The sequence below is a fragment of the Siniperca chuatsi genome, linkage group LG16 (assembly GCF_020085105.1).
Source record: "Siniperca chuatsi isolate FFG_IHB_CAS linkage group LG16, ASM2008510v1, whole genome shotgun sequence".
In the NCBI taxonomy this organism is placed as follows: Eukaryota; Metazoa; Chordata; class Actinopteri; order Centrarchiformes; family Sinipercidae; genus Siniperca; species Siniperca chuatsi.
This window is the reverse complement of record NC_058057.1, coordinates 20,680,961-20,707,776: the sequence shown is the minus strand read 5'-3', so window position 1 is coordinate 20,707,776 and position 26,816 is coordinate 20,680,961. Positions and strand designations below refer to the sequence as shown.

Sequence of the window (26,816 nt, the reverse complement as noted above, 5' to 3'; positions counted from 1 at the left end):
TTATGGCATTTCTGCTTTATTTGAAAGTCTACAGCAATAGAGAATGGAAATGGGGGAGAGCAACAGAAAGGGTGAAAGGTAGTGTACATACTGATTTCACTAGACAACCCTCACTCTGTAAATATGCAAATCACAGACTTGTATTTTTCAGCCCTTCTGCCATGTCCTCGCTAAACTTCCTGGCTCTTTTCGTAATGACTTTTCAAATTTGATGAGTGGGGTAGAGGCAGTTTTCCAGTTCAGTTTGAGTACAGCATAATGACTACATTATCGCTTCACCACAGTTAATTTCAGCATAACTTGTTTATGAGTGGCCAGGGGCTTGACTGGCCCTCAGTGAAGCGGAGTTAAAGTGATACTGCAGTCTGAACTGCTGCTTCATTGGAACAGGAGAGAGGGATTATGTTCAAAAATGGCGGTGTCCTCTTGTCTGGTGCTTTAAGTCAAAATGAACCATCATGTTGAGGTCTTTCTCTCCCTGATGTACACTTCCTGTCTGGCTGTTTTGTGTATCCCCAAGCCCCACTCACTTGTTCATTTGCAGAGTGCTCTCTCTGCCATTGTGTCTGCAGAGTGTTTTCTCCCTCATTTTTTGTCAAAGCGTACACTTGTATGCTCTCCTGCCTGACGGCTCGCAAGAATGGCTTAAAAGCAGTGGCAGCTTGGGACCCTACAATCTCCACAATGGCATAACCAATGGGCATATTCATCTCCTGGGTCTCACAGAAAAAAGAATATGGCTCTGAGATTGGGCCAGGATGAATAGGCCTATTCTGGACTCCGGGAGGATACAGAAGGCTGGATGAGTGATGTCTGGCTGCTCCAGTGTCTATCAGGCTAGCAGCTCCCGGGGGGCCCATCACAGCAATCAATGGCACTCCTTGATGCAAGGCTGAAATATGGGTGTCTCTTCACAGAGCTGGAGGAAACCTGTGCTGCTGTTGCACCTTGAATACTAACACAAATAAATGGACTGTCTCTTGGTTCATTTGTTTCACTGCTTTTGGTTAAAAGGCTATGGCACCATTTTGCAACAAATCACCAGAGCATTTCATAGATTCAAGTTCACACCTTGAAATGACAAGCTGTAAATAAATGCAAAATTAAACTAAGGTTCAGTTGAGTTGTTATTTACTGGGACTATTTTAAGGCTGCAGTATTTAATACCAAATGATGGTTTAATGGCCTCAGGTTGGAGGAAGTACACTTCTGGTCCTACAAATAAGCAATGCGAGACCATCTCGGTTAAAAAGAATGGAGCTGCTCGGATCTATTGCCTTGAGGAATCCCAGTCTTTGCACTGGGGTTTCTGTCTGACTTGGAGAGAGCAGACTGAAACCTCCAGAGGCACAAGCCCTGCGGGGTAAGATGCATGAGTACAATGTTTTAGGTAATGTAGATATATTGATGGGACTGCCTCAAGGGGCAATATGTATACTAATGGTCCTTTTTAAATGGAAAGGTTAAAGAATTATTGATCTATAACTTGGAATTTTTTTCTACCTGCATTATTGGTAATGGTTTCATTTTCGTAGAAAAGTGCTACACAAAGTGACAGTAAAGTGGTGTTTTGTAGCCATGCTAGCAGTGTGACTCCAGGGATGGCAATGTCTGTCCACCACTTTGGTCCAGACTGAAATATCTCAACTATTGGATGGCTTGCCATAAACTTTTGTAGAGAGATTGATGGTCCCAGAGGATGAATCCAACTGACTGGTGATCCTTCAACTTTTCATCTAGCATAGCTTAAAATTTGTCCAATACTTTGGTTTATGACCCAGCCTCAGTTGTACTTTGTGTTTAGTGGTAATTAGCTATGTTAGAATGTTAACATGCTAAACTAAGGTTGTGGTTTAGCATGATCAGCATGTTAACATGATCATTGTAACCATGTTAGTATGCTGATGTTAGCATTTAGCTCAAAAGCAAAGCTGTGCCTACAGCCTCTTACAGCTGCAAATTTGGTCTTGTGCAATGATCCTAATATGACAAAACACACCTTTTTAAGGGCTCCTAAATGGAAAAACAGACAAAAGCCTCTGTGGAATAACTGCATTGCAGAAATGTCCATATTTTCCTTAGCTGGAGTTAAGCCTGTATGACAAATCAAGTGGAGTAAAGAGTGATAACTTCACAGAAATCCAGTTGTTTCAAGATTTTTTGGAATCAGTGCTATTTTCTTAAATTGACTGTCTCAGGCCTTCTTCAGCTGTGTTTTTTAAGTTACTGACTCCTGCTTTAGGGGAAATTCCTGGAAGTGCTGGAACTGTCTTGTAAAGAAGAACAAGGTAGCACTGTTTCATCATGACAAATAATGTTGTCAAGCTGAATTGAGACTGTTTAAAATTAGTTTTTCAGGGTGCTGAAACTGAACAGTCCAGGCAATTAGTTTGATGAATGTGGACAAAGGAAGTTGTAATCATTGCAAAAATCAAAGATTTTAAAACAAAACGTGAGAATAAATAACTTATTGAGAAGGACACTTTTCACATTGTGGTTTCTTTTGAATGCACTTGGGATTTAAGAAGAATAAATCCTCTATGGAAGGTGTTTATGGCTCTATTTCAGTTGGGCAGGTTGAGTGTAGAAAAGCTCAGTCTCCACTCTAATTGGACCTCTGAGGATCTAACGTAGACAGCATGCTTGGTTGTTAAATCTGTTGGGGAACCCACACTACCACTTACTCATTCCCTCAGTCTCTCTTGTATGAACACAGGCTCCATACCAACAAGTGCACACACATTTTGAAACCAGCACAATAAATATGTTCTTTGTCATTGTATCGCTCATTGACACAAACACTCCTAACATTTCCCTGGTAGTCCATTATCAGCAGGTAGCGCAGGTCACACAACAACTGCATTGCTCTTGGTTATAAACTGCAAAAATCTACAGAATTTCCTGTTTTAATTCACTTTTGACAAAACAGACCAGCTTCAAATAACTTTGCAGTGATAACGAGTCAAATCAAAATGATATTTGTATTTACTTCCATCTTGCTGAGTGTGACCAATGCAAAAGCTTGGAGGAAATCTTGACCATGCACTGTGCACCAAAAATCAGCTTGTGAAAGACTGGTTTCAGATGTTATAATTCCTCTCTGTGTGCATATTCAACACTGTGAATCATGAAAAAAGAACACCAAGAAGTTTGGATTGATTCAGCTACAAGACTAAATTAAAAATATACATCAATTACAGACACGTCTTGAAGGCATTCAGGTTATGTGCATTAAAAAATTACAGCTTTGAGACAGAATTTCTTTTCTGGTCCCTAATCGTCTCCCAGCACCAGTTCATTAGAACAGTGCAGAGCTGAAAATTGGCACTCAAAGAAATCAAAGTCTGTACACAGAAGACCAGAGGTATGCAGAGTATTTTTGAATAGACTTATTCTCAAGATCTGCAGAGGCATAAGGCTGAAGCTCTTCAAAGAACACTGCAGTCCAGAGTTCACGGAGAATAGTGTTTAACAGATGGTATAAAGACATATTGCTCACACCAGCAGTTTTGCTCCAGTGTCTTCAATATATTTTCTTCTTGTAAGAGATGGCCAAGGAGCCATGAAGAGGTCTCTGATCAATACTTTAAAGTGATCATATTATGCTTTTTGGCTTTTTCCCTTTCTTGTGTTTATATATCTTTTTTTTTGTTGCATGTAATAGGTTTTGCAAAGTGAAAAAGCCCAAAGTCCACCCTAAAGGGAGTTACCCTCTCCCACAGAAAACACTGCTCCTGAACTGCCTGAAAACAGCTCGATTGTAGTTAAGCCATTATTTCCGTAACACATCTACCTCACTATGTAACGCACGTCATAATGCACGAATTGAGCAGTTTCCACAAGTACACCTAAATATGAAATTAAAAAAAGTTAGAGACCCTCCAAGCAGTCAATGGACATAAAGTTGTTACTGTGATGTAGAGACAGTGCACAGTTAAAATGTTATGTATAAATTAGTCACAAATTAAATTATCACTCTAAAAGATTTTGCTCCTTGTCTGGGTTGTGAAGCTGGTTTTGGGATGTTGGCACATGTATGGCTGAACCGAAGCCATAGTTACCGGCTGAAGCAGCTTTGTTTTGGATCACACTACCTTGCTCGTCAGGACCCAGCCTACTCTGCTTCTGATTGGCTAGTTGTCTTAGGTACTGCACATGTGCAACTCTCAACAAAGATTGAATAGAAGTGACATGCCTCACTTGGTAGCATTCAAGACAGAGTGAAAAGAGGTGCTGCAGCAATGTGCAGCATGAGGGAAAAAAAATTGTTTTTTGAAAATTAAACCATGTCAACCTATTCTGGTACAGCCCCAAAATAAAATTATGAACCTGAAAATGAGCATAACATGACCATCTTAATCTTACAATTTTCACTGATACATATTATTCAGTGCTTGGGCAAGTGCCTCTGAACAAGAGATACTACAGGGACAAAACACGAGTGAAGAAAATAAACAGACAGAGGGAAAGGAAAAGAGCCAGAGTGCTGTTCGTTCAGAGCTATTGAAGTCTCAGCCTTTATTTCCAGCCAGAGCTGGGCTTTTGGCCTATTTCTCAGATCTCAGTCCTCTATGTTGTGCTCAGAAACAGCCTATGAACTGCTCCCCAGGGTGAGGGGACTTGGAGTCATGGGCATCAACACTCCACACATCCCCCTCTTTAATTCTGCAACTGAGCGCTGATCAGGCCCAGTCTGCATTGCATCCGACAGAACAGACCCCAGCCGTCTGTCCCTGACTGCTCTGCCACCCACTGATCAATGGGAATGTGAAATGATTTGGTGCGTGTTCTGAACGACACTTACAGCTAGGGTTTTAGTTTTGTGTGTGTATGTGATTTAGATTCTGGCAGTTTTGTTCAAACAAAAAGCAAGGTTTTAGCTGTGTGTTCTTATGTCGGTCAGGTCTGACAGATTGTTTTGTCGAGAGAGAAAATGTGTGTGCGTCAGTGTGTGTGTGTACACGTCTGTGTAAAAGTGTTATGTAATTCTGAGAGGCTGTTTTTCTTTAAAGAAAAATAACCTTGTGCTTTTACTGTGTGTGTGGTTCTCTGTACATGCACATGTGTGGGTATGTAAGGTAATTATGAGTTATTTTCTTTTGTCAAAGTTTGGGCAGTAAGCCTCTTTCTTTCTCTCTGTGAGGAATCTTTTGGCAATTTAAGGGCTCTTCTGCTCTATCTGCAGAAATAACTTTCGATTCCCTGCACCCACACACCTCTTCCTACCTTAAACTGCCATTACTACAGGCAGTCCAAGATTTATATTAATTAGCAATTTCTTATTAAATGACACAAGAGTCATTGTATTACTGTATGTAGCCACAGTTTTTCTGTGTTTTTAACAAGTCTGTTAACAAGTCAACAAATGCTAACGTCAACATGCTCACAATGACAATGCTAACGTGCTGATTTCTCTCTGCTAATGTTAACCAGATTATAGTAATCCATCTACATTTCTTGAGGCATTTCACTCCAAACTACAAATGTCATCCTGCTGATGGTGCTAAATGAAAAGTCAGGTGGTCACCAAAGACGATTTATCGACCTGGAACCAACAGGCGATTTGTTAATTTTTAACAAAGCTCCCTTGTACCTTTTTAGGGGCATTTACTAAACTCTGAAATAATAATAATTATGTTGTCAAACACCCAATTCATGGCACAAAGATTTGTTTTATTTGAAAAAATAACAAGTGAGAACAGCAAAAAAGAAAAAGTTTGAGCATTCAAGGGCACTTTTGGTCCGAGCGCTGTTCATTTCTGACCTGGCCTGTCATGCTGCTGCCGCACTTTCTCTTTACCCCCGTCTGCTGTAGAGACTATCAATAAAATGTTGCGAATTATTAAATTTTGTTGTCGTTTCTATTCTAACCAGCATAGCTTTTCTAGCCTTTATGGTACTGGTTTAGTGGCTCGCGAGTAGAGTCAGTGAGTGAGGTAAGGTACACACACCCTGTGTGGAACTGCTTGGAATTGGTACGGACATGAATGTCTGTACCAAAATTTCATGGCATTCCATCTAATAGTTGTTGAGAGATTTCAGTCTGGACCAAAGTGATGGACCGACATTGCCACCCCTACAACAGGAAAAGCTACTACACATTTTTACAACATCTCGCATTTTGAGGTAGACTGAAGTTAGAATGAGAGATATACTATAGTCCTCTGTCAAAACGCATGCATTTCCAATAGATGTTTTTCTGACAGACTTCAAAGCTCTAATGAGATCCCAAAATGCTTTTCTTCTATCAGTGCTATTTCATGTTAAATCCTAGAAGTGTTAGGTAAGATAAAGACTTGAATGCCATTCAAGAGACACCCACATGTACCCGTCCCTATTCACTGACACTGCAGCAGGAGAGCAGTAAATTGTAGGCTAATGGATTTTACTGACAAACTAAAAATGAAGTTGAATGGGCACAGTCTCATCTATGAAAGGAAATGCCAAGTGCTTTTTCCCTTGCTGCCTTTATTTTAATACTTTTTATTTAAAGTGATGTTTCTCTTCTTAAATGCACTTTCACCATTTCACACAGCTCAAACCTCCCTTAAGGAAAATTTTAAATGGCAACTGCAGTTTAAGAAACATTGGCTATGTGACACTGGCAGTGTTGTTTTTGTGTGTTCTTGGGTTGCAATAATCAACAAGGAATTTTATTGCTCCATGTGAATTTTCTCTACAGTCTGGATAATTTTACTGTGCATCTATGGGGGCAAAATGATACAGAAACCTCTTTTTAAGATCCCTTTTTAATTTCTCTGGAATATCTGGATGCCATTGTCAGCTGTGATAAGGATAATGATAGTAAAATGTTCATTCTTACTCTTGAATCTCTTGTTTAATGAGGGAAACATGGGATTAGTTATTTGATGTCACAATAATGACATAATTTGCTGTAGGCAGACTGGACTCCCATGGGTGAGCAGAGAAAACAGAAAATAATCAACCTCCCCCTGTGATGATTACTCACTCTCTGCCAGGTATGGATGTGTCTGGCTTTGAGACGCGAGGTCAGCTCTGTTGGTGTCCCTCACTGGGAGCAATGAAAACTTGTCTGGATTGATTATTGCCCAGGGAGTGTTTGGCCTCAGTTCACATTCTGCTGTCTGTGGTCGGTCGGAACTCTGCCAGACAGGAAACTCAATCACCAAGTTTTTGTGAGAACTTTGACCTCTCAAAAAACTCGTGCTCAGGTAGAATTTGGGAGGAGCTATGCTGGGAATTACACAATGTCACCAAACTTCATGTACTAATAAAATGGTAAAGGTGTGAGTTGTCCAGCCCTAACAGGTGCAACAAAACGTACAGGAGAGTGAGAGAAATGTCAGCCACACAGTCCTGAAGGTGTGATAAGACCGGATTTCGCATGACAAATTTTAATTGCTTGGTGTGGCCAAAAGCAGGCAGGACAGGAAATAGCATGAGTAGGATTGTAAGCAACTGCGGGAGCTAGCAGGGCTTGCAGGCTAACAGCAGCCCACAAAGTTGTATATTGTACACCTTATCAAACATTTTACTCTCACTGCAGCTAAGCAGCATCCCTCCTTTTCTGCTGCTTGTTATGTCGCCAGGCACTTATATAAACAAGAACATAAAGAAACAGTATTTCCTGAATGAAAGGTAAATCCCACCCTCTCTCAAACTGGATGGACATTGGAGAGGCTTGCAATTTCACGTGTCAAAGTTCAATCTGACTGAACTGAAAACGCCAGTCAATTCAGAACTGGAAGCAAATATGTCTTGCCACCCCTCCATGAAAATAAAATTGGGTGTGACTGAACTGCTTTCAATAGAAAATGATTAGCAATGAGGGGGCTTTTCTACTTTTCTGAAAAAGTAGAGAACTTTGTCACACTCCCTGACCCTCCTCTTTGCTCTTTCAGCCTTTCTTTACTCATATTTTTTGCTGAGGCAGAACAGATGGAAGGCTGTAAAAAAGAATGGCCTTTCATGCCTAAATCCAGATAATCTTTTGGGTCCTGCTGCAGTCAGGTAGACGGCCTGTTGAACCACTGTCGCCGAGGACACCCTGTCCTCACTGCAGCAGGTGTCACGTCCCAAAGGTGCTAACCATACCAAGGGAGGCTGAGGCTGTAATCCTCTGCTCCTCCTGCAGCCAGAGTAATAGCAGTCCGTCACTCAAAACACTCTTTTTGTCCAACTACGTTTTACAGTCTTTGCACTGGTTATTTCTCACTGAAATGTATGTTATTGTTAGCCATTAATTTCGAACTACAAATGTCAGTACTGTAGTAATGTAGTGGTTACCTATTCCTATATATTCAGCCTTTACACTATGATAAAATGTAGTATTGCTGGAGATCTGAGCTATTACTATTTGTAATCAGAGTGAAATATATTCCAATGTCAAGGTTGTTGTGGTTAAATACACCATTAAAGGTGGGGTCAGTGATTCTAACCCAATATACACTTTTTGTCAAATTCAGCAAATATCTTCTCACGGTCCACTAGCTGTCAGTTTTGTGTGCGCTGAAAAAAATCTGGTGTTCATACACAGCCCTGGCTCTGTAAATAGGAAACACATAGTGGCTCCAGCCAAGCCACACAACACTATTGCAGCCAATCAGCAACGGAGTATTCGTGCTCGCCAGTTTCCAGGCTGCTGGAACCAGTTGCACGCTGACCTCTGCTTCGTCCTCTGCTCCTGCCGGCTACTCTCCCTCTTCCATGTCCTCACCCACGAGGAACGGAGCTACACCATGATAGTAATGAAACGTAAACATCGGAGATATTAACTTGCCAACTTGGTATAAAAATATTTTACTTGCTACGGCATGTCACTGACGGTACACTGTAACAATGAAAGGAAACTCTACTCCTTTTTATGGTTCCTCAGTTTGCCACACTGGCAGAACCCTTTTGGGGGAGCCTCCAGGAACCCTTTTAAACACATCAGTTCTCTGAGGAGCTAAATAAAAAAGACAAGAATTTGCAAAAGTAATCCTGAAATTACTTTCAAATTTCAAAAGCATTTGATGACTTTTACCGGCACACTCGTCACCACCAGATGAGTCATTTCACAGCCAACACAGAAATCCACACTTATAATTTTGATAAAGTATTAATTTAAGTTATTTATCAAGTAAAAATACATTTGATACAGATTCCAGAGGGGTTGGGGGGGTTGGGATGGGAGAAACAGGATTGACTGCAAGACCAGTCTTCTTCTGCAGAGTGTGAACCAGAAAGGAAAAACAATCATTAATTTCATACATTATTATTTAAATGTATGTTCAGTCATGTGACTGTAAACATGTACAAAACAAATATTTTAACAGAATTTAGTTAACTATTGTTGGACCACAACTTGCACACACATAAGTAAAAGTTTACACATAGCGGTAATCTGTCAAGATTGTTGGTTATCAGTTTACAAATGTTAGCTACAAACACTGGCCAGTATATAATTGATTAAGTTTATAGCAGAAAGACAGTTATATTTACCTTACCTGACTTAATGCCGGCCAACAGCTAAAACTGAAAAAGACGGACACAAGGATATGAGGAGTAACATTAGTTGGCATCTAGCTGATAACGTTAGCTGGTGGTTTGCTTTTTACATTTTGCAGCTTTATAATGATGTTAGGGTAACTGAGTGAGAGAGTGAACAAGACAACATTTTGGAAATTCCAGTGTTAAATACAGAAAACTTCAAAAATGAGACTGATTTGTTTTATTTTTTATATCTATCTCTCTATTTATCTCTCTCTCATGATTAGCATCATTTGTATAACTTCCAATTTAATTTATGGCAAACAGTTTGATGGCTAAGGTTGTAGCTTAGAATGTGTGCATGAATATTATACCTAAACCTATAGTTTGTGTGCGTGTGTGTAGGCCTACATGCCTGCCGGGACACACATGTATCCATACAGACATTTCTCCTGTGTATTAAAATAATTTCATGGTTTAAAGGTCCATGATGACTAGAGAGGTGGGATACATTCATGTTCCCCTCAGAATTAATTGTATAACTTTGGTGATCCCTTAACGTTTCATCTAGCACCATCATCATGCCAAAATTTTAATTAGTCCAATCTTTGGGTTAGGACCAAATACCTGCAAAACTGACATTCCCATCAGCCTCAGCTGTACTTTGTGTTTAGTGCTTATTAGCAAATCTTAGCATGCTAACACAATAAATTAAGTTGGTGAATTTGATAAACGGTTACCTTCCAAAAAGCATGTTAGTATTTTTATTCAGAGCATGTTAGCATTTTGCTCAAAACACCATTGTGCAGCCTCACAGAGCAGCTAGCGTGGCTGTAGACATTGGCTCTGCAATAGTTAAACAATGTTTGGAAACGTATTTAACAACTTCTAACCAAGACCAAACCTATCTTCCTACATAACGTATTGAAGTCATGATTAATTTATCAGTGATCCTATTTTATCCAGCCACTTGTGTTGAATATGAACAGTAGCCATGGGTGAGTACTTTTGAAGTAAACTCCTGAGGTATGATTCTAGATAATCTTTTCATTGGTTATTGGTTGTAGGAGAAACAATATAATTAGTGTCAGATGCAGAAACCAGATGACTTTTTCATTAAGTGGTCCATCCTGATAAATTGCTCAGTGATGGTATCTGCTGTCAGATAGACATGCACTGGCAGTCAACTGTGGAAAAGCCATCCTGTTGCCATTACACTTCCATTAGCAGTCACATCACCCTGCTGCCAGATGCACTGGGCTGAAACCAGTAAGACTCATCACTGTCACAAAGCCATCGTATCTGACCTTCAGACATAAACCCCATCACTCTACAGGGAGACCACTTCACCATCTCTGCGGTCATTACACCCACTCAGGGTGAATGGCAATTCATTCGGTGCGTGTGCTTGTGTGTGAGAAACTGTGTTGATATGTGAATGATGCCTACACACACATACATACATTTTGATCAAAGTCACTACATTTAATAATTTCGATGAAACTAATTTGACCTTTGCCAGGTTGGCATGGCAATCCTCTTCCCAGATCAAGAAAAATGCTAATGCCCTGCATGAGATAATGTGGGATTACCCAAATCCTCTTATTGAAGTAATCTTATGGAAGTGCATGTGCATTGAACTGTACGTGCCCAGACTTTATTAAACAATTTCCATCACAGGGAAGATTCATTATCAGAACCTTATCTCGCACACTTCTACAAAAGGTCAACATATCATAGTTAGCCTCCTCATGTTACTGAGAAATGTTCAAATGATACATTTCCTTTTTATAGTAAAGAGCTCATTGAGGATATGTAGTTTAGGGAAATAAATAATATAGACTGTGAGAAAAGTGAGTCATACACAGCACACCACAGGCATTGCCTTATGGTAGATTATTGCTAGACAACAAAAATAAATAATAGAAAAATAATAATTACACTAACAAACTATACACTACATTGCACCTTGAACTAATGTTATTATTATTAGGAATAAGTACCTCAAATGAAGCATTAATTAATGACCTCATTAGCATAGTTCTATTTAATTTAACATGGTGGTAAACAACTCAAATGCCTCCTGTTGTAGTTGACTGCAGATTTGCATTTAAAGGGTTAATGAATAATTTCCCCCTTTTTTTTCAAGTCTGTCTTAAAACAATTCTCACACACCCATATGTATAGTACATTGAAAGAGTTATTGGTTGCTGTAATCATTGACCTGTCCATACTGGCTGTGAAGAGATTCTCAGGCAGCCTGAGCTAGCTAAATCAGACCTCATTAGTTTCGGTTGAACTTTGTAATGCATTTTTGCATGGAACAAGGACTGTGGATTTTGTCCTTTCTTACATTGGAATTGCTTTAGGAAGGGCTTTCAATATGGACGGGAGAAATGATTTCAATAAACATAAAATATTAAGTTGAATCAACAACTGTCACTCACATTGACAGTTATTGGCCTGAAGTTTATTTGAACATAACTTGGTTTGTTTTATATTTTCATAACTCATAAGATGACTTTGAACTAGTTATTCAGCTTTAGTTCAGGTAACTCATTTTTGCAGCAGGGCAACTTAGGGTTTTAAATTGAACTAGCTTGCTCGGGTTCGAATCTGGCCAGGGCCCTTTGCTGCATGCGATCCTGTCTCTTTCTACTGTCACTATTCAAATAAAAAAGTGAAAATTACAGTGAATACAACACTAGAGAATTTTGAACCAAACCAAAGGGCAGCTGCTGGTCTTATCTGACCTCCACATCTAATTATTCTTTGTGTGAGAGCTGATGTAGCTCACAAACACTTGGTACTATCTTGAAAGGCTGAGTTGTTGTGGTTGTTTAAGGTAGTCTTGCTTGGACCTCAAGTCCAAGCATATAGTGCATCTCAGTGCACTTACCATTAATTGAAGCACTTATTATTTTATTTACCATTATTCCCCAGCATGACTGCTGAAATACATAGACAGGCACTCACACCCCAATGTCTGGCCAATAAATTGCCACCTCTAACTTCTGTGTGTGTTTGTTAGCTGCGTTTATAAGTTGTTGCCAGGAAGCTGTATGAAAAGACATTAATTGTGCAATTCAGTGTACAAATCACTTGTAATAAACACTCCTGGCAGTGAAAACAGACTATAAATCTTGAATTGAGTGCAGGGTTGTTTGTTCTTTTCATTATGGTTATGCCGCACAATATTTTTTATAATTCTGCCTACTTTATAATTTTATGTTTTAGCACCCCACAAAGGTAATTTCTGAATATATATTTATGCTCCTTAATCTCTCTGAATTTAATCCAGAGCTTCAAGGACGAAAATGTTCAACCACCAAGATCATTCTCCTTCACTAATTTTACAACAGAGAACATGTGCTTATGTAACACTAAGACACTTTTGGGAGTCTGGCCTTTTCTTATCTAAGATCCTCTCTCAAAGTTTATTGGAAGATATTACAACTATAAGGGATCATACAATATTTATTGATAAGGAAATTATACATAAAGAGACCCTGTTTTATTCCATACAAAGCAATATGAGTCTAGTATTCTATTTTTAAAAAAAATGACAGTAAGGTTCTCATAATACAGTAGCATATTACCAGATCATATATTACACTGGGACCATAATAGATAATGTATTAATTCATTAACACAATGAGTGGGCTTATAATGTTCTTTTAATATACATTCATGATTCCTTAGAATACCTCATGAAAACATTTCATAAAGTGTTATGATCCTGTTGCTGAAAATGTGATTCTGAGAGAAACCCAGACAAGCCTTTATTCTCAGAGGATTCAATGCTACAATCCTTTAGAGCAATATAATATATGCCACAATACAGGGTGGAGCGATATGATAAAATGCAAAAAGGAGAGTTATCCCTGGAATGACCCCTGGCAGTGAAATCTTAAAACTCAGCCTGATTGTGATATAGAGAGCCATGTGTTATCTGCAGTGGTGCAGAGATCTCTGAGCAGCACCTATGGGATTCTGGCACTGCAGGGGAGGAAAGGAAAGCCTGGAGGACCAGTTACCTGAGAACACTTACACTGACACACACACATTCAAGCACACAACAAAGTGTCTATACATGTCACACTACTCACACCACTGTTGTCTCTAAACATACTGATACTACAGCATTGTTCAAACAACTGTGTTGTGCTGGTGAACCAACCAGCAAATACTGGACCGAACAAGGGCTAAAACACTAATGAATACAAATTACAAACCAGGGCTTTTTTTTTTTTATAGACCAAACTAAGGATAAATGTTTGGACTGGACAAGGGCTAAAACACAGGTGCATATTGAACCAAACTAGTGCTAAAAGTTATTTTTGGACAGAGCTATAGCTTAAACACCAGGGAATATTAAACCAAACTAAGGCTAAAACTCTACTAATTTTGAAACTTCATATATGTGTAATTCATGGTAGTGTGTGTTTGTTTGTTTTTTTTGTGGGTCCAACAGCGACCATTGCTGCTGTGACAGCAGCGATTATATATTGCCCTTGGGGCCAGGGAGGTACTGTAGCCTAGTTCTTTTAAACAAGAAAGAGGGTTATGGGTTCAGCTGTCTGGCTCTGGGAAAGAAGCTGTTTCTGAGCCTGTTGGTCCGTGTGTGTACGGCTCCGAGTCTACCTGAGGGGACGGTGGTAAACAGGAAGTGTCCAGGGTGTGTGGGGTCATGATGTTAGAGGCATGCCTGTTTAGACGGCTCGAGTGGATGTCCATTAGGTTTGGGCAGGGGGACCTGACGACCCACTGAGCCATTTTAACTATGCGCTGCAGGTCCTTTCTGTCTGCAACAGTGCAGCTAGAGTACCAGATTGTACAACAGTACGTCAGGATACTCTCAATCGTGCAGCAGTACAAGTTTATCAGTAGTTTTTGGTAATTGTTGGCAGTAGATTGTGAAATTTTGATATGCTGAGGCACTGAGGTTGTTTCTGAGGTAGCCTTGCTTTGCCAGACCTCTCCACACTAAGTTTGCACTGTTCCAGCACAAGAGGGCTTCCAAGGTATGTTTTCTAAGCTGCTGTCACATACAGTATATTGTACTATGAATGAGTATTCACCCTTTGAAGTACAGTTAGTATAGTGCTAAAATCTGTTTGACAACAAACATTAAATTCTGTAGTGTATTTCCACTTTTATTGCCACCTTCTCAAAAATCTTAAATGAAATTGTTTGACATTTGGATAACTCGAGCAGGAACACGATGCTCAACCCCGTGCGTCAACAAAATGTCTGCCAATAACACCATATTATTGGAGCTTCTACTTATGAAATGAGCTACTTTGCATTTCAAGGGAACATAATGAAGTTATTTTTAGTGTGATATCAAATGCTGGGAGAGTTTGTTGAGAAACATTTGTCGTAATATAAAATACCACATACTTGCAGACTAGGATGTGGATAATGAGTCTCCGCCGACATAATGTGCCAGATTGGAAAGCAGCTCTGAAATAAACATGCTATATGAATACGTGCATGACATTGACCTAAAATGCAGATTAAGTTTATTTGAATCTATTTAAATCCAGAAGTTGAGCCAAAATTTGGTTACCTGAGCATCAGACACATTTGATATTGGAAATCTTGATAATATACTGTTGGTAATGATAACACAAGATATCACTGATTGCCATATTAACAATTTAATTTTGCTTCCCCAAAAGGTCAGAGGTGAGGTTATTTTACAGCAAAACACCCATGGAGCTGGCAGGGATTCAGTGCATGTAGTGAATGGTTGCCTCCATCAATGGACTTGAACTTGGATCAGCCACTTGACAGTAGATGTCTCTGCATTACCTCAGAAAGAAATTTGGAGGTAATCACATTATGTTAAAGATACATTCTCTTTCTACAAATTGTATTGATTGTAACAGATCTGTATATGCTTACATTTAACTAAGTACATTTACTCTACTACTACTACTACTAGTACTACTACTTAAGTACTACTGTACTTAAGTACAATTTTGAGGTACTTGTGCTTTACTTGAGTATTTCCATTTTCTGCTACTTTATGCTTCTACTCCAGTACATGTATTTGATAATTTTTGTTACCAGTTCCTTTCCAAATTCAGGTTAATAATACAAAATATAATCAACAAATAAATGATGATGCATTATCATAGGTTAAGATATAACTTTATTGTTCTCCCGGGAAATTCACAAGCTACAGAGCAGTATATATAAAGTAATCAAAATTAGCCCCATATTTAGTAGCTGCAACATTAAAGTGACGGGAGTTTTAATTGTGAGATGGGCCATTCTGCATAAAGTTTTATGTGTATTTTGATGCTAGTACTGTTGTACTTTTACTTTTGTACTTTCTGAATGCATAACTTTTAATTGTAGCAAAGTATTTCTGCACTGTGGTATTGCTACTTTTACTTAAGTAAAAGATCTGAGTATTTCTTCCACAACTGGCGTGTGTACCTGCAGAATTCCTGGTAAAGTGAGAGTGCAGCCTCTTGCGGCTTTATGTTGAATTCTTTTCATTACTTATAGAACCCTGAAGCCCATTCACAAACGAAAGCCTGTATATTTTAAGCTCATACTTTAATATATGCATGACATTTTAGACAAATTGTATCTGTTTGGGTGGCTATCAGCAAATTCTTTCACACAATCTCCCATCTCCTTTTCCTTTTGTTGTCACTTGACTTTCTGTCCAAGTGTTCCTTGTCAGTATGCAAGTGCCACTTAAAGCACAGAGGCACATGTTGCAATCAGTGTGGTGTCTTAGCACTTGATTATGAAGGATCTTGTGAAGGTAATATGCAGATGTGCTGAAGCGGCTCTGGAAGAAACTAAATCAGCGAATGGTGTCTTATGATTAGTCTGAACACATACTTTGCCTCCCCAGAGATCTAAATGAATCAATTCAGGGGGTAGCATGCTATTCTTCCCAGGTATATTTGAGCTTTCTCTCTGAGGTATATAAAACACAAGAATTACACACCCAATTTTAAACCGCACTGCTGGTTTAAAAAAAAAAAAAAAAGGAAAAAAGATTCTTCTGCCTTTTTCAGGCAACAGGCTGGTACTGTTGCCATGGATGATAGTTATAATAGACCCTTTGAGCTTCTGCCTGGAGTGTTTTAGTGTATCCAAAGTAAATGCTTAATACTTTGCTGTCATTTATGTAATTCTTAGGTTGTTGCTCTTGGTGACATTCTTTAGTTTTTTGTAGGTTCATGGTACATTTTAATGCTCAAAAATCTGAAACATCAATCCATCAAATGAAATTAGGCTTGAGCAGCATTGTGTTTGACGAGTGATAATCAGTTTCAAAGGCTCTGATCTCTCAGGTGGTTAAAGTGTCTCACAGTCAAAGCTGTGGTCAAATAAACAGCTAGAATATTCAACCGCCGTATCGTTGACTTGAATGCCAGTCAGCTGTCTGCTTGTTCTCCAGCTGGCCTTCAGCCAGCCTGCTATCGATCTGGCAGCATGTTAAACTGTCACTGTGGGGAAGGCTTGGAGCTCCATGGTTCAGAGGAGGTAATTTTCTGTCTTTTCTCTTTTCTCAATGTGTTGCCCAGGTATCTCTGCGCAGACATCCCCGCCCCTCTGGGCCATGGCTGACATTTTCTCTCTCAGCAGGATGTTTACCTGCTTCATTATAACTAACCATAGTGGCAATGGCCTTGTCGGACTCCTCTCCCACAGATTTCTCTTTGTGCCAAGAAAGGTTAATTGCAGCTGTTTCATGAATTCAAAAGGGGGGTATTTTTTTAAGCTAACAGTCATAGTGGCCTCTCCCCATGGGTCAACGTGGCTGACTCAGGATGCTCTGGCGCACTTCCATTATGAAAAACTCATACGTAACTTATCATTGGTCAGGAGTGAAAGCATCCATGTTTCAGGTAAAATAAATGTTCAGATCTGAAAATTTGTTGTACACAGCCAACAACAATTGAAATCCACTGGACATGTACAGTAGCATCAAATATAGGCTGAGATGGAATCCATTTAGTCATCTACAACTGCTACATGTATTCTTCGGTAAAATCTGGATCTAAATGCAGTGGTGGAAAATAACAAAGTACATTTATTCAAGTACTGCAGTACCAGCATACAATTTTGAGGTAGTTTACTTGAGATTTTCCATTTAATAAAGTACTGTACTATTTACTCCAGTAAATTAGGATTTTTCATACCAAACACATGATCATCGTACAAAATGTAATGCTTTTCTTTTAAATTAATCTACCCAACATTGTTTAAAATAGTTAAAATTTGCTCCACCTCAACCAGCTAAAGCTGGCTTGCTTGCATATGAGCTATCAGTAATAATCCAATAATATATAATAACAACACTCTGAAAGGTGTTATTCTGGAATATGCGTACTTTTATTTTTAATCCACAAGTACAGTTTGCTGATAATACTTGCAGGATGAAGGATTTATAATGAAATATTTTAACATTGTGGTATTTGTATTTGTTACAAGCTTTATTTAATGTCTAGGGGAACACAGAAAGTAACATAACATAAGTTTACCCAAAACCTTTGCAAATATAGGAACCAGACCATCAAGAAAAGGCAGCTGAAACACTAAGTGTAACAATGAATAACATTTATTTACAGAACAGTGACTAAACCAACTAAAATTGCAGAAATGGAAGCAAATAAGGTGTCAAAATAAGGCCAAAATAATAAACAAAACCCACACTAACTAGAAAATAAAAAGCTCAATTGGTCTGACAGAATCAGAGAGAAAAACAGTACTAAGCTCCCTAAATAACAAAATAGGAGGAAAAAAAGGGAAGCAAAATAAATGGCCGAGAACCCCTACATGGCTTCCTTAAAGTTACCAAGACTAGTTCAACAAGGCACTTCTACCAATTAGTCAGCAAAGACAAAGGATCAACAGAGCTGTATCAAGCTGCTTTCAACAACATTAGCAACAAGCTCAACAACAGCAGCACCAGCCCAACAAACAGCTTATTGGCTCATTCAGGTGTGGGTCATCCAGGCACTCAGAAAGGGGCGTGGCAGACCTAAAACACAGTGAGAGATAGACAGCTTTCTTCCAAAAAGAGGCCAGAGAAAAGTCAGTGGATGTAACAGTACTGAAAAATGTAATATTTCCTTTACCGCCTAAATAGCTTAAATCAGTTTGTAAAGCTTTATCTTGCCATAATATCAGTTTGGAAGAATATCGTGCTCATCTATGCCTCTCTACACTTCACTATCCATCAGATGCTTATTTCAGTCTTGCATAAGACTCCAGTAAGGATGATACCCACTCAAACAATAAACAGATTACTGAGGGATGGAGACGATGGCATGTGCATCACTGCTGAGTACAAATGCAGTTGCTCAAAGGGATCATTAAACCACAATCAACAGCATAGTCCTTGTCGCCCCATAACCCACCTGTCTGCCAAGCTGCCTGCCAGCCCCCTAGCTGGTCCATGCTAAGCGTGTGGTGCTAACACTGTAATCAGGCAGCCCACTGCCCCACGGGGCATTAAATAGAGTAGCTCGCAATAAGTCTGATGAAATCTGCTCCCACTGGGCTGCACTCAAAGCCAACACAAACACACTCATACAGCACAGGCACATTCACACAACCCAAAAACACAGCAGACACTGCACTTAGCTGTCACTTGTATGGACTTGAGGCTCCTCATTGACATACAACCAGTTTAAGCCCAACCCTCATCCTGAGCTTAAAACAAACTTCATTCTAACTTTAACCCTAAAACAAAGTCTTAAGACCATGTTCAGACAGACAGCAGCTTTGTGTGAATAAAGGCAGTCCACTCTTTTATTTCAATGGGATCACTGTGTTGGCGCCGCAGGGGTGCCAAAGAGGTCTACGGCAAAAAAGGCCCTAACCCTAACTTAAATAACTCAAATTGGTCTTCAGATTTGTTTTTGTGACCAGTAATGTGATGCATTTTCCTCTTGGATTTTTTTGGTCTTTAAGTTTCTTCTTTGTTCAACCATAGTGGCTATCAGCGATGATGCCAATCATTAATAATCTAACATACTTACATACATACTTAGATATATCCATTTTGTACTCATGACTGTGACTAATCTAACGCAACTATGACTCAACTTGTATTTATGTTGTATCCATGTAAAGGGAAACATCTAGTGATGCATTTTAATTTTCTTATTTCTGGATTAAAGATGTAGTATGTTGTGTCTTTTGTCATCAGACATACAGGAAGCAATTTTGGCATGTTTTCCTAAAAATCTGGGGTTGACGGCTGTTGAAACCTGCAATGAATCTGTAGTGAATACTAGTTTTGATTGGTGGGGCAGGAGTGAATTGTTCATGACAGTGGAAGCCATTAAAGTCATTCGACCAGCTGTCTCTACACTCTTTTTGACGTGTAGCCTGAAGCTGCTTCTGCCCTTGCTTATGGCAGACAGCCATGATTCAGTTCTTTTAACAAGAGACGCGAACAGGGTGACAGCAGTCTGATGGCCAGAGAGGTAAAAGCAGAAGGCTTGTCAGTTTGAATTTTCAGACTGGCTGGGAGCATCTTTTCTTGGGAGGTGAATGAAACATGCTTTGTGAGCTTTTCTTTTTAATATTTGCTGAGTAATGCTCTTCTGCTACCACCATAACCCCAGACTCTGTTGAAGGAATAGTTCAACATTTTGGAAACTATGCTTAGTTAGTTACTTAGACTTTTTAACTTGGGAAAAGAGCCAGGCTAACTGTTTCCCCCTGTTTCCAGTCTTTGTGCTAAACTAAGCTAATTGTGTCCTGGCTCTAGCTTCATACTTAATTGACAGACATAAGAGTGGTATCAGTCCTTTCATCTACCTCTCGGGGAAAAAAGTGAATAAACGTATTTCCCAAAGTGTTGATCTATTCCTTTAAGTGGCCAAAACTTGGTAGGTAGTTAGATGGATGTGTGGATAACTATGACCACAAGATATTAATGTAAAGATGTAAAACATCTGATAGGGGGTAGGTGATGGAAACACATTACAGCACAACCTTGTAGCTTGTTTGCTCCATGAAAATATTGCATTGATTGTCCGCTTTTATTATTTAGTTTTCCAGGGCTTTTGCTCAGTCCTTAGTCTCCAATTTTACTTAGGTCAATGTCTGTGTCCATCCTGGTAATGGTGTATGGACTGTAAATAGGGACAATGATGGAAATAAGTTCAAGACTTTATCTTTCTTTTTGTCTAGTATGTTGTATTTCATAAGGTTATAAATAAACCAAACCAAACAACCAATTGTGATATTTTCGAGAAACTACTGATGGTCATTCCCGGAGCTAATGTTAAGCAAAAAACAACATATATAATCAACTGAGCTATGCAAAATACACAGGCCAAAACTAATATGATTTTGCTCCTTTGTCCTTTTGCTCTTATAAAGCAGCTGAATTTCTCTCTTCTGTAGCAGATTTACTGCCAGCTCTAAACTCTCACCCTGTAATTCCTGCCTGAGGTTTCTCTGCTGTAAATAATCACATGTTCTTAGTCAAATTATCAAGCTTCTAAAGACAGAGTAGGTAGAACAACTTTTTTGTATAAGACATATGATGATACGATAATATTACAGGTATGATGCATCAGCTACTCATAAGCAAAAATTAGTCTAGCAAAGCAAAATTACAAAATGTTGCATGTAAATATCACAATGTTTTAATAATTTAAAAAAAAGAGATCAGGGAAGATTTGTACAATATAGGATGCATAGTATGTTCTGTCTATTTTAAAGCACTGTACAACATGCATGAGTCTTTTGTGGAAGTAGTCACGTAAGCTTTGACCCAGCGTGGGTGCTTGCTGGAATTGTACTCCAATGACAGCTAGCTCGCACATTATAAATATACTCATAGAGCTAAAAGGGTCAGAATAATGCACACAGTATGAGGACACATGTGCAGTACTATACACTGTAAGTAACAGAAGCACAGGAAGTTGAAAGTGTTTTTCTCAGAGCTTAGATGTCTGTGCATGCATGACTATGCGCATAATGTCTTTTGTACAGTTTTTTTTAAGCATTTCTTTAATGTGATCGCTTTAATGGTCCAGGTGCAAGAAACGTATGTAGCTCTGTCTCTCTCTGTCTCTCTCTATCTGTCTCTGTCTTTCTCTGTCTCTGTGTGTGTGTGTGTGTGTGTGTGCGAGCTCAGGATTTGATTCAGAGTTTAAATATAGCTGCTGAGTTGTGTGGTAGTTTTGCGTTAGCTGTCTCCAAAGCGACCAACTTCTCACTTCCCACTCTCTGATGCAAACAAAAAAGCAGCTGTACAGAGAGGGATTGTCAACATTGCAATCATAATATCTACAAAAGCATTTACTGTTATAACCATGTACAGTAATGATATGGAGTGATTAAATAAAACAAATTAAAGTTAGTGTATTTTGCATGCTTAAAGGTCCCATGAAATGTGATTGTTACTTCCTTAATGTGATGTTTTTACTTTTAAAACAAGACGCTGGGTCAGGGGATTAGAGTGAGGGATCAAGCTTCAAAGGATGCACTGTTTGAAGCAAAAAAAGTTACTTTAAATGCAGACTTTGAAGGAGGCAAATATAAAATGCAGAGTAGAAACTGGCAGATAAAACTAATGTGGTGATGGTTTATTGATATGTTGAATATAGCACATTTAATCATTCTTTCGAGTGTGGCTTGCCCCAAATTCAGTCTTATCCACCTTGTTTTAACTGTATCTCCTTTTCCCTTTCTGTCTCTGTCCCTCTTTCTGTCGTTTTTGTCTGTCTTCCTCCGCAGATTGAAGACATTGTCGCTCACATCCAGGATGAGACAGAGGGTGTGCCCATCAGAACTGTCAAAAGTTTCATGACCAAAATCCCCAGTGTTGTTACAGGTAAGAAGTAGACCGAGAAAAAGAGATGTCAAAGACTGACAAGCCCTGCAGTGTACAAACAAACTGCTAAAAGTGCATCAGTGATGGCCAGTGGCTAGTGCCTGGTGAACAGAGAAAAAGACAAAAGGGGACCCTGAGGAGACCATCCCTAGATCCTCTTTGTGAAACCCATTTCCAGGGTAGGTTGTTCAGGGAAGTGCTAACCCTAATCCCTGTGGATCCACCATAAACTACAAACTGTGTTGTTTGTCATTGCCTTCCAAAATTACCCATATGAGCATTTCTGACCTGAAATATGAAACATTTCTGATCTGCCACCTCTACGGTTAAGGTTTGATTAGGCTGAGACAATTAAAACTACTTACATACGGTCAGGAAAAGATTGCGGCCAGATTTAAGATTGGTTAAAATGAAACGGGTCTTCCACTTTTAACACACTTTGACACAACCGTTCTCCTCGACTTCCTCACAAAGAGGTTTTGCTGCCTCAAAACAATTTCACAATACATCTGCCGTTGCTCCTGAGAGAGAACAGTCATGTCAAATTTTCTCAAGTGAGAAAACTTAAACATAGGTTGTTTAAACCTGCATAAATTTGTCCACTTGGGGGCACCGTACCAATCTGTAAACACATTAGCTTTATAGCTTATAAAGTATTATGGTGAACATGTCAGCAAACAGTTACACATCGAGCTGAGTAAGTTCACACAAAACTAAAACAATGGAAGATGTTAACGCTATATAATTTTCTGTGGGTTCATCAAAAATATTTATTAGAGCAGTTTTGCATTTTGAACAAATGACCAATGCTATTGCTTTTCTGGGCAGTCTTCTGGACATTCTCATCCCAAAAGTTATTTTTGCTCTTGGGTATTGTAATTTACATAATCGGTAACATTTTATTATACAGGTCTGTAATTTTCCAATAATTGCCTAGGAAGTTTCCCGGAAATTGTTACTAATTATCACTAAACTAGAGACAGTGTTCAGTTGATGCACACAGGTCAGCTGAACATGCAAAACTGTGTACAAGCAATCATACAATCCAACATGTATGGAGATTAAAGTTTACAGTATGATGGACTTAACTGCATAATCTGTGTAAATGTTTGTAAAATGTAAATAAGTTTTCAAACAACAATCGTTGGCAATAGTGTTGGAACAGCTAGAAGATAGAACTCCAGCTGAGTCACACTCTTATACCCAAACCACAATATGTGTTGTGGCTGCATTTCATCCTGGTTCTATTGAGGCTGCTGCTCTGTTTCTTCAGCAGTGGATCACAGGAGAACAGCTGAATAGCTGCAGGGAAAGTAGGAGGACAACATATGATTAAGTGTTTGGAAAAGAAAAGTGTAAGTGTGGAGACGGAATGAGTAATGCTGTCCTCCTACTGTCAAGGTGCCCTTAAGCAAGGCAATCAACCTCCGACTGCTTCAGCAGAGCAAGGACTGTAGGTGTCAATGTGTGGAACTGTATTGATGTGAATCACTAGTAAAACATACTCATAAATAAACATTTAAAATAGAAAAATAAAAACACTATTAGCCAGTTGTACCTGACAGGTAGGGACTGAAGTCAGCCACCTTGCCTGCTGGCTGTAGTTGCTTCGATTGATAATCTAAATCACTTTAACAGGCTGGAGCCAGAGTGGGAGGCTTTGACACACCCCAAACAAATGATGGAAACAAAGAAAGGCTATTAACATTCTTCTTTTTTTTCCCCTCAGTCCTTGCACTTATGGAAAATGCATTACCCAATATGCCATAAGCAGAGCGAATCAATAAACACAATTACTTCAGCAGCAGATGGATGTGCAGAACAGCAGCTCAAATGTTTGCAGCTGAGTGCCGAAGGCCAGGAAACTAATGAATGATGAAGGATTTAACACCGCCTCCCTTGGGACTCAGAGAAAGCAGAGGGGAAGCACAGATGAGATGATACTCTATCTAAAAAGAAATAAAAGCTTTTTAGTATGCCACTCATACAAATCACATAAAATAAAGTCAATTCTCTAAATATTGCTCTCCTAATTTTACATTTTAGCAGTTTGAGACTTTCCTTGGGTACTTTTCTTTCAAGACAACCGCTTGAGATGAAATAGTCAAAAAAGTTATCTCTTCATTAGAACTCTTGTGTTGAAATTATTTCTTGAAAAAACACATCTGCAAGCTAATTTTAAGTAAGCTTACTAAAACTTAGTTTAAAGCCAGCAAAATTGTCCTCTATTTCATGTAATAGTCTTTAAGTTTATCATCTACCTTCTTGCTATTCATCTAATTTTATTCATCTTGTGTAATAACACCATTTTTTCGTACTGCCATTCTCACATTTTTTTAATCATACCCATCTCTGCCATTGTTTCTTTGTGACTATACACTGTATAACAGTCACTTGTCTTTCTCTGTCTGACCTGATTCAGGTGCAGATATTGTACAGTGGCTGATGAAGAACCTGTCCATAGAGGATCCAGGCAAGTTTTGAAAAAATTATACCATTGTGCTGAATATAATGACTTCAGAGAAAAACTGAGTGCAGCATTTCCCAGTTTAGATGATAACAACCACAAATAAGCATTAATATCAAAGCATGAGTTTTCCTTAAGGTGGCTGTCAAATGTACCCTGATGTTGTTACCGTACAATATAAAATACAGGGACACATTTATCTTAATCTTGAGAACTTACTTAAAATGGCAACTAAATAGTTTGTCTGACCTTTCATAAACTGGACTGCTGTTGGGTGACAAAGTGTGTGTGGTATGTACTGCATGTCTTTCATTAGGAAAAATCTTTTAAGTTTTACATTTTCAGAAGCATCAATTCTGGTATGTTTGAAATAAATATAAGATCTTTGCAGGTCACATTAGCATTGACTTAACCTACAGAAACTCAAACATTGTGACAACAGAAAAAAACAGAAAAGGTTTTCACAAGTTAATACTGGCAAATGGAGAACACAGAATGAGCAGGAAACTAAGAAAACTAGCGTTATAACAAATACCGGCTAAGTTTTGCTATGGATTTGTTTAGTTGACCTGACCTGAGGCATGGTGGTGGGAGAGCAGTGTATGTTGTTGGTACAGTAGCCCACAGCCTGGACACTGATTCAGTCATTGAGTCATCCATGTACATTTCCAGTCAAACTACGTCAGGGCTGAATCCTATAGCTGAAATCCAATTTGAATTCAAAAGGATAAAACAGGCTGTCTAAATATATGGTAAACTGTGATCAAAAACTTTAAATGCAGCTAATGTGTGACCTTTAATGACAAAAGACGGCACATTTGTCGCTCCTCTCCAAATCTTCAACATATTCTGAAGATTTTCATATTTGGCAGCTGCTTCATTGTATTATATTCATGTCTTGTTCAAAAATGTCTAGTGTGATTTCGTTGTCCTGATATTGCTACAATGAGTTAATTCAGTCCAAGTAGATATTGTATCACAGATAATATGTGAAGTGCTGAGGAACCCGCTGTGATCTGTACTCCTTGTTCTGTTCCTTTCACAGCTGAGGCCATGCACATCGGGAGTCTCATCGCAGCTCAGGGGTACTTCTTCCCGATCTCAGACCACGTCCTCTCCCTCAAAGACGACAGCACTTTCTACCGCTTTCAGGTGAGCAGGAGCATCAAGTGATAATAAAGAAACAAGTAGCTACATTTAGTATCAATAGATCATGTTCACTCTGTTTAGATAGATCAAGACTGATGCTAAGAGGGCAACCAAGTGAGTTCTGTGAAAATGTTAAAAGTAGGGTCATAGTCAGGTTTAGGGTTACATAGTGAAATAGTTAATTGATGTTTTGTTGAACCTCTCTTTTGTCACCTGATACTGAGTTGTATATCAAATGTTGCCAAGAAAGCCAACACACTGATTATGAAACATTATTATTACCATTACACATATGAGGTAATTGCTGAGAGAACTGAGAAGTATCTAGTTCTGCATTTTGTGACAGCAGATTGAATTTGGCGATACATCTGCTGGATTAGTTTATAGCACAAAAGAGGAAAGATTCAACAGAAAGAAAGATTGGACAGTGTCCTCGTTGTGACAGGAAAAAATATTGTGGCAACATTTCTAGTTTTAAGAAACACTGATATACCTGAATAAAAGAAATGTTTGTAGTCACGCTAGCCCCATTCCTTTATGTCAGTCAGTCCACCACTTAGGTCCAGACTGAAGTATCTCAACAACTATAAGATTGGATTGCCATGAAATTTGGTCCAGACATTCATTGTCCTCAGAGCCTAATGACTTTGGTGATCCCCTGACTTTTGCTCTAGCGCCACTAGCGAAATTATGTACAGACATTATAGGTTCCCCGACAATATATCCTAATGACTTTGGTGATCTCCTGACTTTTCTTCTAGTGCCACTATGAGTTTGACATTTGCGGTTTTGAGTGAAATGTCTTGGAACTGTTACAGTAGATGGATGTACAGGCATTCATGTCCCTTTTACAATCAATTGTAAAAACGTTGGTGATCCCCTGACTTTTCATCTAGCGCCATCATCATG

General features: G+C 38.9%; 1 protein-coding gene across 8 annotated transcripts in view; it reads left to right on the top strand.

The window, feature by feature from the left end:
- rgs6 (regulator of G protein signaling 6) overlaps positions 1–26,816 on the top strand; it is a 90,218-nt gene that overhangs the window by 42,434 nt on the left and 20,968 nt on the right. For 7 of the 8 annotated variants that reach the window (XM_044168829.1, XM_044168831.1, XM_044168826.1 and 4 more), the window contains 3 exons: positions 22,195–22,291; positions 24,714–24,764; positions 25,804–25,910. In XM_044168829.1, the coding sequence (XP_044024764.1) occupies positions 22,195–22,291; positions 24,714–24,764; positions 25,804–25,910 (255 nt within the window). Of the gene's footprint in view, positions 1–15,137; positions 15,290–22,194; positions 22,292–24,713; positions 24,765–25,803; positions 25,911–26,816 lie in introns of all 8 variants that reach the window. The other variant, XM_044168832.1, reaches the window with a different exon arrangement.